Source organism: Perna viridis, chromosome 11 (genome assembly GCF_037379345.1).
Source record: "Perna viridis isolate PV_CMFRI_1.1 ecotype Kerala chromosome 11, ASM3737934v1, whole genome shotgun sequence".
Taxonomy (NCBI): Eukaryota; Metazoa; Mollusca; class Bivalvia; order Mytilida; family Mytilidae; genus Perna; species Perna viridis.
This window is the reverse complement of record NC_142455.1, coordinates 28,815,573-28,833,490: the sequence shown is the minus strand read 5'-3', so window position 1 is coordinate 28,833,490 and position 17,918 is coordinate 28,815,573. Positions and strand designations below refer to the sequence as shown.

General features: G+C 32.3%; 1 protein-coding gene across 3 annotated transcripts; it reads right to left on the bottom strand.

Moving 5' to 3' along the window:
- Positions 1 to 233: 233 nt before the first annotated feature.
- LOC148603618 (acidic mammalian chitinase-like) lies at positions 234 to 16,772 on the bottom strand. 3 transcript variants are annotated; one of them, XM_088551613.1, is made up of 9 exons: positions 16,717 to 16,772; positions 13,379 to 13,595; positions 11,615 to 11,942; positions 10,675 to 10,807; positions 9,461 to 9,585; positions 8,782 to 8,911; positions 7,314 to 7,475; positions 5,852 to 5,974; positions 234 to 4,333 (listed from the first exon to the last, which is right to left on the bottom strand). In XM_088551613.1, the coding sequence occupies exons 2-9, from the start codon at positions 13,476 to 13,478 to the stop codon at positions 4,193 to 4,195; spliced, it is 1,242 nt and encodes a 413-aa protein (XP_088407739.1). In that variant the 5' UTR covers positions 13,479 to 13,595; positions 16,717 to 16,772; the 3' UTR covers positions 234 to 4,192. The 3 variants fall into 3 exon arrangements, with proteins under 3 accessions (XP_088407739.1, XP_088407740.1, XP_088407741.1); XM_088551614.1 differs by lacking the exon at positions 16,717 to 16,772 and adding an exon at positions 16,368 to 16,545; XM_088551615.1 differs by lacking the exons at positions 13,379 to 13,595; positions 16,717 to 16,772 and adding an exon at positions 16,368 to 16,544.
- Between the last annotated feature and the right edge of the window lie 1,146 nt (positions 16,773 to 17,918).

Genomic DNA, 17,918 nt, shown 5'->3' with positions numbered 1-17,918 from the left:
ATATAGTTGTCAACAACTCTGGATTTGCTTTTTTTTTAATCATGAAGACAGATCCTGTTTCCTGTTCATAGTTTCCCTATAAATTAGAACATGAAACGTATGATTTTTGTGTGCTCTCAACCTAACAGAGGATGCTTATCCTTCATTTGGATAATTATTTCCTTCAATATCTGATTTATGTCGCTTCCTTTTCCATTGTAGATATTGCATACAAGTATAGAAACATACAAATATTAATTGATTTGCACTGTCTTTATTTATTAAGTGTCAGTCCCTGTACGAATCAGGCAGTAGGTGAAACATGGTATAAAAACCCATCATTTTGATAGTGTAATTTGACTATTTGCAATATCAGAATCAAGGAAAATAGACGTTTTTTCATATCATGCTGGACCATTGAGTTACAATTTCATTGAAATGCACTGCAAATGGACATTTCAAGGGCAGACAACTCTGTCCAAAACCTCATTTTTCTAAGATTCTATTGTAAAATTTTTGAGCGAAGCAAATGATGCAGAGATCAAACTAGGGTCTTTTCAAATAGAGAAAGCATCCCTGAGTGATATTTTATTGTCAGATTAGTGAGGTTTTGACATAATTCTGATTTTTCCCATCTTGCCAGATTCTTATATTACAAACACTTACACCTAATCATACCTGTTATAAATTTTCGTTATAAATATAATATGAATGAGGAAACATGAAACCTCTTCCCTTCATTATACAATAGACCCACAGAAATCACACATATATATCATGACATACAAAGATAATCTATATTTGAAAGATGAATTAGGAATGTATTACATGAAACAATATGAAAAGTGAAAACAAAAGCAAGAACTCATGATCAACAATGGAAACAAATATAGAATATTCGAAACTAGGACCAGAAATTTTCATTACACAAAGTAGTACCTAGAAATTTATATCTGATGTAAATGGATTTATCAAAAATAAATGAGAGGTTTCCAGGTGTCAGAAATTGTACATAATCATAGTTTTATTTCATGTGGCAAGTACAAATGTTTACCATTCAAAAGTCTTAAACCTGAATATAATGATTAAATCTAGCAGTATAGCATTTACACTTAATGTATGCAGATGTGAAAAACATCAAAAAGCCATTTATGTTACAGCTTTCACATCTCATATATTTAGACAATTACTTAAAGCTTGAAATACAATTCAAAGTTCTATTTCGCACACATTTCATGGAACTTTTCATCTCACATACAGAAAAAAAAAGGAATTTTTATTTATATGCTTCATGAAAAAAGTGCTATTATAAATATATATATGCTACAACACATAGTTCTAGGATGGTGATAACTTAAAACTTTAAACTCTGTAATACACAATGTCATGTAACATGTATCAACTTTAATTAAAAATTGACTATTCACAGTTATTTCCTGAACTCATTGTGAAATATTAACCAATAAAAAATGTTCTACATACAAATTCATATTGAACCATACAGTGCTAACTACAGTCCTATCATTCCCCACACAAAATTTTATTCTCCATGCGTGATATACAATCCCCATACATAAATTACCATTCAAAATACACAGTATACTATCCCTATATATAACAGACTCTTCATACTAGATGCACCAATGCCAATGCACCGAAAAAAATGCAACATGTTTTTCATGTGGTTAGGATAACTGTGAAAAACATGTTTTTGACAAACATATTAATTCATGAAAGAAATTGTTTCCATGTTTTTTACATTAAAAAACCATATGCTTCTATTTCAATACTGAACATGTGTCTCAATATGCTTTAAAACATGAAAATATATGCCACACATCATATAAAATTTACAATACACAATAGAAAGGGAAGTCTGCACCATTCTAGTACAGTACCTGAACTGATCCGTGCAATAAAATTGCAATCGGTCATCAATCACTGATCAGTTTCTGATCAGTCATCAATCTGTCAAACAAATCCTTTAAACCGGTGATCGCATCACATGACCACAGAGCAGTCAATATATATTACAGTTTCCATTGTTTTCTTTGTCAATTTCATATATATTTACATAATGCAAAAGATTAACATCAATTTGTACTTTTATTTTACATTTGTTTTACTTTTAACAGATCATCTTTCACTTTACATAACAAATCTGCGATCAGATCGGTAACTGGTCATTGATCTATCAAATCGTTGCACTGATCAGTTCAAGGACTGTACTGTAATTCAAATATATTGCACATAGTTATTATAAATTGATAACTCTTCTGGATGAATATAAGCCTTTTTTATGAGAGTAAAGAAAATAGACTCATAATGTTGAATAAACATGTAGAACAGTATACCATTTATTGCACCATAAAACATAAGTTGCTTTTTAAAAAAAAACATACCAATAAAAATTAAAATTACATAATATAAGCACCAACAACAGGCAAGATAACTACAACAGACACATACAAAATATCAATAGTATTAAAGTTATTTTTCCAACAATGGTCCTTTGTCAAGTTAAGATGTCCCATGTAAGGCAATGTCACACATCTTAACTCATTCTCTTAACCAAGAAATATCTAAAAAGTGACAGCATCATAGACATATTCAAAGCAAAGACAAGAGAAAATTTGATGTTTCTATATAAACAAGGTATTGTTTGCATTTGGAATTATTTTGGAATCAAGAAAATGACCAAAAAAATAATTTGTAAAACTAACCCTTACTAAGGGGGTTAGTCATGCCGGCATGTCTGAGGGGAAGGGTTAGTAGGATAACATAAGTCAAGGAAACTTACTTACTTACCCCCCTTAGTCATGAAGACATGACTAACCTCCTTAGTAGGGATAAGTTTAAGAACAATTTTTTTACTTATTTTCTATAATCCAAAATAACTCCAAATTCATATAATACCTTGTTTATAGTATGTTTCCAGAAATGGTGGCACTCTCTAGAAGAAGCATACAGAATATCTATGTTTTCACAGAAGAAACAGGTACTTATACCTGTTGCAGATTAAATTTCAGGTAATCTTCCATTCATTAGAGAAATTCTTGGTCTTTTCACTTGATCCGCTATGCTTCACTATTGAAAAAGTCTTGAGTTTCTCAAATTCTTTAATAATAACATGATCTTTAATCTTCACTCATGTAAGAGCCAATTAATCTTCAATTTTTAAATCCTATTAATTATTTGTGGTTGTTGAAAATTTGACACTTTGATTCATAAAAGAATATGACAAAATCAAATGGTTAAGGAAGATACCATTTAACCAAAATTTGGGAAATAATTATGAAACCATAAATAAACAATACACAAGTAAAGAGAGTATTTTTTTATTATTATGAGAGCATTAATCTTATGAAACCTTCAAGTAAGTAAATAAAACATAAAAAATACCCTGATTTTCTTCTCAATGTTCAATGGCCCCTATTATAATACGAACTTCAACAAATATTGGAATCATGGGCGTAGTAACCAGTACGGTTGGTACTGCTCTGACAGTACCAATAATTTTGACAGGTAATGTATGTCACACCAATAATTTTGACAGGTACTGTATGCTGTACCAATAATTTTCACATAAAATATTTTATTTAAACATTTAAGGTGTTTTCTTATTTTCTACCTTGTTCAGAATAAAAATGATATTTCCAGATGTTATGTACTTTAAATATAGGATGCGAAAACAGTTCCAAAAAGTTTTTGCTTCCTATGCCTATGGGCATGAATTTACAAACAACACTGTAACTTTTGCAATGGGGTAAGAAAGCAACCAATAAGAAAACACACATTTCTTATTAGAAGTAGAAATCCTAAGTTAGCAATGTTTATCTGTTTTAATGGCTTATATAGTCTTTAAAAATATAAATATGTCTTAATGAAATATGAGTATTTTCTCCAAATAAATAAGTTTTGCTACTTAAGGTAGGTGCTATGCCAACCTTTTTTTCTAAATTTGATGCATCCAAACTAATAATAAAAAAAAAGGAAAATATTGAAAAGCCAACGGGAGTTTAAATAAAAAAGTCAAACATTGTACCAAAAATATAAAAATTCCTTGAAACTTTTGAATGCTTTTACAACATCAGGACAAAAAGACAAGGGGAGATGCATGACCTTTTAAAATAATAGATCTGAAAAAAAATCTTGAAAAACACTTTAAGCCATGCTGTACAACAGAATATAATGTTAATTAACTGCATACATGTCAACGATGCTCAGCAATTACATTCAGTGCAGCTCTCATCAGAGGGTATGTGGTTTTACCATCACAGACGCCTTCATAGTCATCAGATTTCATATTCCATACCATCAGGCCGGGGAAGCCATTGTCTAATATCCACTTAGTCTACAAATATATTAAATATGAATTGAGTTTTTAAGTAGCTGTCTTTGTAAGAATCATGCAAAATCTGAAAAAAATGTGATACACCTAAAAAAAAAAGGCTACACATTTTTATTTTTGTTATAAAGTTGCTTTATAGGTCTATATGATGAAATGTATAATTATTCATTCCAATCTGTCTGATTTTAGGAGATAATTCGAATTGAAAATCCAATAAATTCTATTGTATTTGAGTGTTATTTACACAAGAGTTATCTCCCTTAATTTTGAAATCTACAGTGCATTCTATATAATTTTTATCTCTTAAGAACATGGGTTATATAAAAAACTGAATGTTAATTTCTGTTTAGAATGGCAATTCAAACAAAATATCAAAAATAAAAATACGTAGGCTTTTAACCCATAAATCACATTTTGCATGATTCTTAGCTGGAGTGCTACTTAATTATTAAGATCTATTTCCAACTATCCAGTGCGAAACTGAGAGGACATTTTATTGGCGTATTGTGGATTGTCTTTTACAAGAGATCCATCCTTCTGGCATCTATTAAGGGATGGAACAATCTTGACAACCAATAAGAAAGATTGATTCAGTATCCAAATTTAAATCGGTTTTAACTGGGAATAAGGATTGATCCATTGTACCAAAATATTTTTCATATGGGCCTAGAAAGCCAAATATACTGATAACCCTACTAAGATATTCAGCATCTTTACTGAATTATGACATGCACAAAGTAAATATCATCACAGATCTGCTATGTAGATGTGGTACTAACATGGAAGATGTTGACCACTACCTTTTTTATTGTCCTTTATATGTAGCCCAAAGAAAAACTTTCTTTAATACCTTAAGCTGACTCTGTGACACTTATCAACTTAATGCAAACATTTTACTATCTGGGAACCCTGAATTAACATATGAAGAAAACATTTGTACTTTTCAGCAGGCTTTTCAATATATTAAAGGGTCAAAAAGATCTCTTCTGGTATAATTTGTAAGTGAAGCTGATATTTTTTGTGTTTTTGCTGTGTTAAAGATAGTCACCACCACAACACCTTCCCCAAACTGTTTTTCTCTCCAGTTGACTTTTATTTACACTCATTATAATAATGTATATTGTTAAAGCATGCTCTCTTATTCTATATGTATATGTATGTATTGTATTTAGGAAAGGACTTATTAAGTATGATTTACTTTTATCCAATCCATTTTGGTTTTGAGCAAAATAAAATTAGTTTAAACTAAAACTAAAACTAGGCCTAGGACAGCTTGCCATCAAAACATTAAAATAACTTGAAGTCCCACTAAACAGGAAGTTGATATCAGACATCATCCAAAATGGAGCATTCCCATGGTACACCCAATCCATCTGAAGCAGCATACCAAGTTTTAAAATAATTCTGAGGCCATTGAAAGATTGTTTTAGTTATAGATAACAAATGTTAATGGAAATGACTTAAAAATACGTTGACAGCAATAAAACTTAATACTCGTAAAACTTCAACATAAGACTTTACCTTTAGTGTAATACTCATGACATCATCATATGAAACCCACTGATCACCATAGTACAAATAAGGCACTTTGGCACCATCATCAAATACTCTGGTAGCATTTTTATTCTTTAATGCATTACAAGCCTTCAAATAAAAATAAACAGACATGTATTTTAATTTACTGATAAATATTACTAATTATTTTCAGAAAACATGAATTTCAAGACAAAAGCTATGCATTAACTCAAACCTGTTAACCTTTGGAACAGTCCATGTGGGAAATTCTCTCCCATTGACTCTGTCTCATGTTGGAAATATTTATGTAAAAGCAAATTTTGATATAAAAATTCAATTTTTCAGTATTTTTCACAGAAAACATCTTCCAAAAACCTTACATTTTTCATTTATTTTGTGGGAGTCTCCCCACATTTAACAGGTTTAACAGATAAGATTCACCAATTATTTTAATACATTTTGAGTCATATATTTTTGTGCACGAGATATGCGACAGAAGAAACTAGTCATGCCACTGAAAAACATTGGGTAGACATAACTTGATCTTAATTTGAAACAATGAATTAGTCACATTAATTACCAATTTACTTTTCATATTCAGTGGATACAAACCAGAGAATTGAGAAGTGTGTGTCATCCCACTTCACTGCAACTTTGTATTAATCTAATCTTATTAATGTATTAACCTTTGACATATGATTTTAAAAATTCTAGTCTATTCAAGTTTGTGTATATGACATTTAAGGAAGTGAATTCTAGATATGGAGCTAATAAGAATGTTAAATACAGTGCTGTTTCTAAATCCTTCAGGAACTTTGTTTACAAGGCAGAAAATAACTTACTTAAATTAGCTCAAGTCATAGACAGAGGGGTGCAATGATTTCACAGCATCCCCTACCCTTTCAGAAGAAAATTAAGGAAGGGCATTAATGGAACATTAAGTGATACCATGCCACGTAATGGTAAAAAAAGGGGGATGGAAAAATGTTCAGATAGGTCTAATTGAAATAATACATTTTGGATTTTGCTTCTTGAAAGTTGAACTTAACATGTATTTTATGGTACTAAACAACTATACGAAGTTTTTAAAAAATCACTGATCTCAAGTTACCATCTGGAGACTGTCCGGGAACAGACAGACAGACAGATGGATGGTCAGACACACTACTTTTAGGTTGGTCCCAATTAATATCTCACCACTTCTTGTGGTGGGGTATAAAACTGAATAGTGCACATGTACTAGTGAGAAGGAAATTTCATGTTCTGCACAAAAACTGCCATGCGGTCTTTTTGAGGCAGTTCAGTGGGTCAGCAATTAAAACTCCTTGCTTTCTCCTTGTCACCCTTTCTGTTCTAAATCCACTAATGATTAAGGCTATGATTTTGTAGCTACATGTACATGTACTATAGTTAACCTAGTAAGTACTATAGCGATGATGATATGGTCATGTTTCACTATATCACTTACACATTTATAATCTGCTGCATCACATTCACCTTTACCTATGGCAGGTGAATGGTAACCATGGAGCTTAGAAGTCAAGAGTTTATAAGCATGGCAGTAAAATGGGATACCGACCATGACCTTGTCTATGCCAATCCATTGACCCCAGTGTGTTGCTGACCATGCCTGGAATACAAAAATAAGGAAATTTAATAAGAGAAATACAGAGTTCTCGAATGCCAAGCCAAGCACAGGCTTAGCTTTCTTTGTGAAATTTGCAATAGGCTATTGATTGACAACTTTTCAAAAGAATAATTCTTATACGATGTCCTTAAAAGGCTTTGAGACCACAACTGTGTTTGATTTTGGATTGCTACATGAGCAGCATGCTACTTATTGGGCGTTGCTTGTGTGTGTGTAAATTACTGCCTACCTTAAAATCATGTAAACACACACACGTAACATTCTGATGTGTATTAGTTGTTTTCATTCATTTCAGTAGCGTTTATGAACATCAAATTCATACTTAATAAAAATATTGGATGTAACATTATAGAAAAGTTATATTATATTCCATAAAAATCACTTCCATACATACATGTTAGCACTCGTCATGTTTGCCATCATGTACGAAAACAAACAATTACATTGTCAATGAATGAAATGTTTCAGTCCAGGCATTGTACCTGTCCATGTGTGATCTTATAATGCAAACAACTAGTGCCATATCTAACATCATTCTACTTAATTTACCCTTTCTTTCATTATAAATAATAATACAAAGTTTCACTACCAACCATTTCAACTGACATTGTTAAAATGCAGAGCCAAATATGGACAAATATGGCAGGTCTAAGGTTACAGTAATAAGTCATGAAAATATTAAAAGTACTGTAATTGTCCTATTAGAATCGAAATAATTCACAGAAACTCCATTTTATCATTTATGCCACATTATTTTACCCCAAGATATAACGAGGGGTAAAATATCAGCATAAATGGTCAGCCTCTGGTAAAACAATGATAAAATGGAGTTTCTGAGATGTTAAAAAAAGAATTCAAAATGAAAAACTGAAATTAGAAACTTGTTATGAGGCCAACTTTGTGAAAATACAGCAAAAAGACTTTCATGAGATAACATCTGGTCTGAATATATTTCAAGTTTATTCAGAGTTTGGCTTAGATAGGTCTCACTGCATACTGAATATAGATTTTTGTAGTATATATATTTATCTATAAGCCCCTAAAATTCTCAGGGGGAAATTTTATCAAGCTTGTGTCAGGGGTCATCTTTCAATAAACTATTCAAGCATGTTAGTAAGTATAAACTTTTAAAAAAATTTGACACAACATCATATCTTGCACTACTGGGCTGACTGATATTTTTTTTTCTGGACTTCAAAACTGACATTTTTCTTCACAAGAAAACAGAAAAGTCCATTAGGAATACAAAGTATACAATAATAAACAATAAGTTATCGCACAATCTTACCAAATTATTTGTGTTGAAGAAGTATTTATCATATGACTCTGAAAACAATGGAGAGTTGTAGTTTGTCAGGGCAAATATTTCTGTAAATCCATTGTAATCGTAACCCATCATGTTTACAAAATCTACAGCTCTGAAAAAAAATATTGCATCTGAATTACCATAGACTTAAGATAATACAGATTATGAGAAGCTATATATATTATTTGGTATCAATTTTGTTGTGTTTTGTCAAAATTAATAAGGATAAAACTATGCTAGCTTTGATTGCTTTGTAACAAGCATTAAAAAATGGCAAAATGTGAGATGGATTAATGGAAAACCAGAAAAAATACAATTCACTTTGGTAATGCCAGGAGGAGACTCATAATAACACTACATTTCATCCACTAAAGCATTGTCCTCTAACAGTACAGACATATAGATTCTCCATCAGAGAAGTTTTAATTTTTTCTCCACCCAAGGTGGTAAGTTTTTAGCATGCAAGCTTAAGCGAGCATATTAAAATCCTAATTTTGACCATTAAGGGTGAAGAATTAAATTAAATCAAGAATAGGCAGAAGGAGAATCCATTTCTCCTTTAAAAGGGCGAGGAAAACTCACAGAAATTTATTCACCGTATGGTGGTTAGAAAGTCATATGAAACTTACCAGCTTGGAATGGCAGAAAACTGACCACTTACTTTTTCATGTATTCCATTTCATAGATTTTTTCAGCCATTTGTTTAGTAGCAGCCACTGCAGCTGATAATAAAAGTCTGGTTCTATTGGTTTGTAGGCTTTCTTTCTCAAATACCTTCCTCAATTCCTTTAACAATGTCAATAAATAAAAACATCTTCTAAATCGTTCATAATTCTAGTGATTTTCAGGAAAATGATAAATCATGATTACTGTAAACATATAAATTTTGGTTGCTAATTTTCACAGATTCTGTCAAATGTAAAAAATCAATTTTGCTGGTACAATTTTTACCTTTTTTTGGTTTCATCGTTAAAATAGACAAAAATAATACACTTACAGCACCATTATTCTCAGATATCTGAAATGCATGTAGGCTTGGCACTTTTTACCTTAGACAGTTATTGATTTGATGACAATATTTTGCTTTTACATAACAATGCAAAATACTATTTGAATAAATATGAACTTGGAAAAAATATGTAACTGAATTACCTCCCTTGAAATAAAATCTGCTCCTGAAGTCCCTGTTTTGTTTTACAATATTTTAGTGACTTCAGCAATACAAGTAATGAGTAAATAATTACACTTCAAAAATAATTCAAGTAATACAGTCTGTGATTTAGAACAGCCAGAAGCATAGCGCCTGGTACAGTAGGTGAGGCTTGTGCCATACCAATAATTTCTGTTGGTATGGCATGCTGTATCTAAAATTCTTGTAAATCTTTCAATAAGATAGGGTATTTTATGACTGCCCCAGAACTAGACACTAAAGCAGGAATCTAATTAGACATAAGGAAGGAATATACTTTTCTTAAACATTGAAAACATCAGGTATTTTCCCTTGAAATAACAATTTCTGTTAATTGCATATTCCTGTTAATTGCATATTTTTTTTCACACAAGTAGATTATGTGATTAACAGGATTCCATTGTAACATACAAGGCTACTTATATAGCAACCTGTCACTGGTAATATTTAAAACATAAAATAAAAGTTACATAACTCCTGTAAAATAAAACAAATAAAAATGGTTCTGTGAGTTAATGAAGTATATAAAGTGTGAAACAATCCCACTAACTTCAACAAAATCTAATAGCCATTCTAAGAGTTGTGGCCACAAAGTATCTGAAACAGATATACAGACAGACAGAGACGTTACTAAGAATCTCAATCATGTTGCAGTTTGGGATTATCAATGTCATTCAAATACTTACAGTTAATACAATACTAAAATTGTGGATCTGTCCAATTGGCTTTTCAGCAAGGGGCCATCCAGGGAATTCCCAATCCAGATCCAAACCATCAAAATTATATTTACGCAAAAAGATAACGGCACTTTGCACAAACCTGAAAAGTAGATTAATAATTCAGTGATTATCCCTTTACATGAAACACTAAAACAAAAGAGAGTGATTTAAGATTTTACTACTGAGCAGATCTTCATGAGTGTTTGATCCTCTTGATCACTATCGTGTTAGATACCTAACCATTACAATCACTAAGTGATAAAGAGAAATAGTGCAGAACATAAGCATAAGATATTGATGTTACATACTTAGGACAAAAGACTTTAAACTATTGGTTTCAACTTATATCTATTTCATAATCTAATTTTGCTTTTGAGTCCCTTAGTAGCAATTTTTGCCAAAGGGGACTTTAGGTTGCACTCGTCAGTCCATCTGTCTGTCCATAGGATCCATCTATATTGGATATTTAGTAAACTGCTTTCATGATAAGTTTCAGATAAAATTTGAAAATTGTTTTGGTTAGTGAATTTTTTGCATGTTAACAATTATGCATGATGTTTACATTCTAATCTTATGGACAATTTTTCTACCAATAGGGGACTTTCTAAATCTACAAACTTTCCTTCAAAATTCTCAACAACTAGCCCGAATAATGGAACACTGTATAGGATCACTTCAACTAGCTCGAAACAAGAAAAGTACAAATCTTTTCAGTAGCCTGAATCAATTTTTACTACCCCCACATTCTGGGCTAGTGGCTAAAAGAAAGCACTGTAAATGCCATGCAATAATCTCACAACATACACAATGCATGTTTTATAATACTTTTACACACTTAAACAAATTTCCTTCATTTAAACCAAAAGCATCACTTCAAAAAAAAAGAAAAAAAGAATTAACTTTCTACCTTTCAGTGTTTACCATACTCCTAAGTACCAAATCAAAATTCCCTCCATTGGATACCATAATGGTCAACTTTGGGTTCATTTTCCTAAGGGCAGGTATGGTCCTCATGAAAACTTGAGCATGCCCAGGATAGGACGGACGCATCGTACTATCATTGCCAATAGATGTCGGTATAAATATAATATGTGTACACAGTGATGGGTTCATACCAACAGGAAGTGGGTTGGATCCTGATGCATTGAGATCTCTAGACATGGGGTAGTAACATACTGTTTTGAAGGTGGAGTTGTTATTCTTCTGTATGGGTTCAGGGTCATACCTTTGTTTACCTACAAATTATGATAACAAAACAGGTAATGCAAAGCAACAAGTGTTAAATAAGTGAATATGGTATACAGCTGTGCTGAAATAACTGTATTACCAAAGGCACCAATCTTGATTGATGCAGCGGGAAAGACACCTTGGTATGTTTGAACTTGTTTTACAGAAGTTACGGAGTATTATACCTTGTGATTGAATCTTTTTGACAAGAACTTAAGGTGCAACATGCCAAACCAACTAAATTGGCAAGGTCTTAGCCAAAACTGCCATACCAGGTAATAATCCCCTGATAACTACAGGTGTAGCATACCGTACCAACTAAAATTATTGGTGATGCCCTAGCCATAACTGCCATACCAGGTACTAATCCCCTGATAATTATAGGTGCAGCATGCCGTACCAACTAAAATTATTGGTGAGGCCCTAGCCATAACTACCATACCAGGTAATAATCCCCCTGATAACTATAGGTGCAGCATGCCATACCATCTAAAATTATTAGTGACGCCCTAGCCATAACTGCCATACCAGGTACTAATCCCCTGATAACTATAAGTGCAGCATGACGTACCAACTAAAATTATTGGTGAGGCCCTAGCCATAACTACCATACCAGGTACTAATCCCCTGATAACTATAGGTGCAGCATGCTGTACCAACTAAAATTATTGGTGATGCCCTAGCCATAACTGCCATGACAGGTACTAATCCCCTGATTACTTAGAATTAGTTTTTGAAGTGTAATAAGATCCTCATTCCTGTACTCAACTCAACAATTCATTTGTTGCCTAAATCTTAAAATATCTAAATAACTTACATGTACTTTTTCGAACAACAAATATTCATTTACTCACTACTTAACTAAATTCTTCTGTTACTAACTCAGTTTACGAGAGCATAAAGTCACATCAATAAATGCTAATTATAACCTGTAAAATGGGTCTACTATCAGAGGGAACTTCTCTGTACATGCTTTATCATGCATTTACATGCAAGATTTCCACAATGTTCAAGTTCCAGTGCAGTTTTACAAAATATTTATTAATTCACACACTAAGTAAATTACTAACTCAACACTTAATTTATGTGTTACCCACGTGATATTACTGTATAGTCGGAAATTTTCATGGATTTCTAATTTTAACTTTATTCACAAGGTTTGGGAAATCAAAAAATAATAGCGCATCAAATTAAAGTCCAGATATTTTACTTATAATTTCCAATCTCATTAATAAGAACCCAAAAATAAAAACCATGAAAAATTTAATACCCTAATTCACAGAGCAAATCGCGAAATCTGACATCTGCAAAAAGTATCCGTTATATGGTAGACCACAATCTAAGTTATAAGTGTACTCACAAAAAAAAAATGTCAAATTCATAATCAGTTCTTTACTCTTTTTTTTAATTCCCTTACTGTAAGTAAAATACATGAACTACTGACCATATTCATAATATTCTAAACTATCAATGATTATTCCTTGAAGGACCAATAGGAAACCTGCATATACAACACATGTAGCAGACATGCTCAGGCTTAACATGGCTTTGTATCAGTTTAAGTATTAAATAGATTCAGCACTCAACTGCCCTGCCAGATGCACTGATATGGAACCTAGTTGGTAGTCTTCTATATATATATATACAATGTATATACAAATCTGAAATTATAAGCATTAGAAAATAAAAATTTATATAATTAATTAGTATCCGTCTTTATAAGAATCAGGCAGTGTGTAAAACATGGTATGAGACAACCAGTCCGGGCTTGCTTCTATTATTAACCATGCAGCCAGACTAGTATAACATAACACAACATAAATTCTCTATGATTCAGTCCTTCTATCTACATGTAATTCTTGGATGGCTAGATATCTATGATATAAATCTATGATAAAAGACAATGGACGATGTGATATGAACTAGTGATATGAAAACTTCAATGTTGCCATTGGTTATTGTGTGATTGTGTATCATTTTCTATAAAACCTGCTTGATCAAAAGCAACATTGTGACGTTTCTAACATTGTTCTTCTGGACACCAATGGTGACATCATAGACATACAATTGCTAGAATTTCCGCCATAACAGATCCTGAATGAAATTAAATAACATAACATTTGTTTTATTTCCAAGTCTGGAGCCCGTACCAGGGAAAGAGGAGTTCTACAATAAGGAAAAAAGAACATGATTCATAGAAATACATGTACAAGACATACAAATAGTACATACGATTACAACATAGTCATTATATACATGTAATTCATTTCTATTTCAATCAGTTGATGCAAATTTCCTATCTTGAATTGAGGGAAAAATAATATCTTAATCTAATTTTTCTCAAATATATTTGGCAGCAGCTGCTAATTCTTCATTACTAAGAAAAAATTATAGTTTTGATTCATCACCACAACTTATGAAAATTGTGAATATACTTCTCTCGGGACTACTAAAATAAAAAATATGGTTCTGGTGATATCAAAGTTTGGGCATAAACATAAAATTAAGAAGTTTTTAATATTCAGCTAGTTTTTTAGAACAATTATGACAAAACCTTTCTGCCCTAGGTAGTATATTAGAAAAGTGTCTAATTTCAATTTGTAGTTAATGTGCAGAAATTCTGAATCTACATAAGGCTTTTCTTTGGTCAAAGAGTAACAAGGGAACCAAGGTTATAGCGGTAATCAAAAGAATGTAATCCAGGGACAAAGACCAGACATGGAAAACAGACATACACAACAAAGAACATATAGTAACTAAAATCATACATACAAAGCGACAACAGCAAATGAGCAACTCGGACTCAACTCAAAACTGGGAACATGGACCAGGTGCACCGGTAGGGCAAGCATCCTCTGCTTTTCTAAAAAAACCCGCCAAGTTGTTCATAAAAAGTCAAGTCGAGGAAAGGAAAACTATGACCCTTTGAATAAATCAGTTTTCATGGTGCAGATGGATACACCATAATGATCCATGAGTTCATGATGACGACCATAAAGTTTATAACACAAGTCAAACAGTCTTTAAAAACCTAAATCATCCTTAATCTTAAAAGTGTAGTTATGTTTATACACCAGTTGGGCTGCATATTTGATAGTGTGAACAATTCAGTCATATGGCCAGTCAATGAAGACTACTTTATAATTATAATTAAATACGAATCAGTGGGAAAATCATAAACAGTCTGTAATGGGCACAAAGGAACAGTGTTTGAAGGAATATCTAACTTGTGCCCAATGCAGTCTGTCCAGAGAAAGGTGACTATATATACATGTAGGATATGATATATTTGGTTAAGTAGGAATATGTACATGTAATCCCTTTTGGGATTTAAAAGGGAATTGGTATTCAAAACAGGATGGCTAAATAATAGTCCGAATTTCCTCTGACCCTGCAACCCTCCTCTTTTTTTATTTGGATATTGATCCAAATAAAAAAAGAGGAGGGTTGTAAGGTCAGAGGAAATTCGGAGTAGCTAAATAACAGAGTTTTTTACTTTGGACACTGCATCCCAAAAAGGGTTTAGCAGTTGTGATATTTTGATTACAGTTAAGAATTCACATTATGTTATAGACAGACAACAAAGGACATGTATTTAGAGATGACACCAATATGGATCTCTTGTCTTCAGTTCTTATATCAACAAGAAATCTGTGAGCTATACCTCGCTTTCATGCACGTGATGGCACGTCCTTATCTGTATCATCTGAATGTATATATATATATCTTGTATGTTGAATAAAATGTAAAACTTGACTAACAAGATAATAAGACATACTCTTAGAACAAATACACACAACCTTAAGCTTGTTGGAATGATATGAAAAGTGTGACTGGTCTCACTGGGGCAATACTTGCATCATCTGTCACATGATTATAATTACCATAAAAGTAGAAAATAATTCAAGGTATGAAATTGGGTCATTAAAGACTGTGGATCAAAATTTGCCAATGAAATAATATCAACCAGTTCATAATAAATCTTAAGGTACGAGATCACAATTAATTCCCCTCGACTTTTTGTTGTATACCAATATAGTTCCTTTTTTTTAGTGTGTTTCTTCCTGATTTTTTTTCTTTGCCTGTCATAAACTTTATTGCTTAGTATTAACTGCAGAAATGTAGGGCAAGGATCAAATTTACAAAGGATTTTTGTTTCATTCTGTAATTTTATGTGGAATTTGTGATTTGATCCTATGAAAGAAGGTCAAAATTTAGGACAATTGGCAGTGGTCACTTTCCATGTCTACGGGGTCTCCAAAGCAAAGTTGATAAAAATAAAAAATGATGGTGAATTTTTCTGGCACTAGAAATCTGCTTTTATACATGTTTCCATATTGGTGAAATTTGAATGAGCTTGAAGCGGTGAAATTTTTTTATACGTCAAGATGGACATGTTGAAATGCACTACGATATTAATTGTGTCCTCGTACCTTAAGTCTTCTTTCCCATCCAAGTTTCTGTTCTGCTACTTTCACTTTAAAAAAAATATAAATCGGAGTCCTATACGGTGTACATGTGGAATGACAAATATCCGGGATATCTAGACATGGACGACACAGATATCCCAACTAAATCATTGTACGAGAAGGAAACATGTCCAAGGTAGTTAATGTAATGCTTATTTATACATTGATCATGAGCTGCATGGAAAAAAAACAGGGACATTATATGCTTTAAGTTCCCTGACAAATCAACTAAATTTAGAAAAAAAAAAATCGGAGTTATTTCCTTGTATCTTAAATTTTATAGTTCTATATTTGATATTTATTTCATTGTTACCATTTCGGTGAATTGCATAACAATGAGTCTTAGTATGAACCGATGGCTGCCATTTTTCTAGTGTAATATCTAAATCAAGAAATGACTGATAAGTACTTGGTCGAAGTTTTTTGGGTATGTTATTACTATATATTATAATCTTGAACATAGTTTTCAAAGTTAGGATTATCAAGATTAATCATATGTACGAAAGGATCTTAAAAGAGTTTAGCCATAAGTCGGATATGGTTTGAGCACATTTAGTGCCCATTGGAATACCAACAACCTGTCTGTATAGGGCATTACTAAATCGAATATAAATATTGTCGATTGAAAAAAATCAAAGCGCTGATATCTAATAAATAGGTTCAATCAATGTGTTCATCCCATCTTAAATCACTAGAAAATGCATTGTGGTCATTAATCAAGAAATGAATTGAGAGCCAGATTTATCACAGGACAATTTGATTGATTATGACAACTTTTTTCTTATATTAGTTCACGTGGCAGCATAATGTAGACGGGGTAGAAAAGTCATAACTATCAACCGAATAATACGAATCTTTAAAGTTTTGAATATAAAAAATATGAGATATGTTGTGATTGTCAATGAGACAGTCATCCACCAATAATCAGGCAACCAACAACTGAACTTCTACAGGTCACCACACCATTTTTCAATGATGGACAAACCCATACTATAAAGCAATGCTCTAAATTGAATTAAGTGAAACTATATTCATAAAAGACGAAAATCTACCAGATCTATGAAGAAAAGTAAAACGAACTATAATGAACATAAAATATAAAGAGAATGGGTATATATGGTGAGTATGTTAAAAAGACAACAACCCTTTACCGGGCGAAAATTATCAGCTCAAGGCCTTTGTCCTTCAGGGAACGACGAGGAAACCCTCATACTACCGTGCAGGCTGAGTTGTCCCCAAAACAACATTATACACAGGCACAGTGAAATGCATGTGGTTGCTTCTATAGACTAAAAACATAAAAGAAAACTGGAAGTGCAAAAGAAACAAGACATACAGAGGCCAGAAATTCCTGACTTGTGACAGGTGCAAAGACAACCACTGGACTGCAGGTTCTTTGATTGGCACAGGCACATAAATTATGCGACGAGATTAAACATGTTCGTCAGCCCCCACCCTCACCTGGGGCAGTGGTGGAAAAATAACATGAACTATAAAAAAAAATGTTGAATTTTG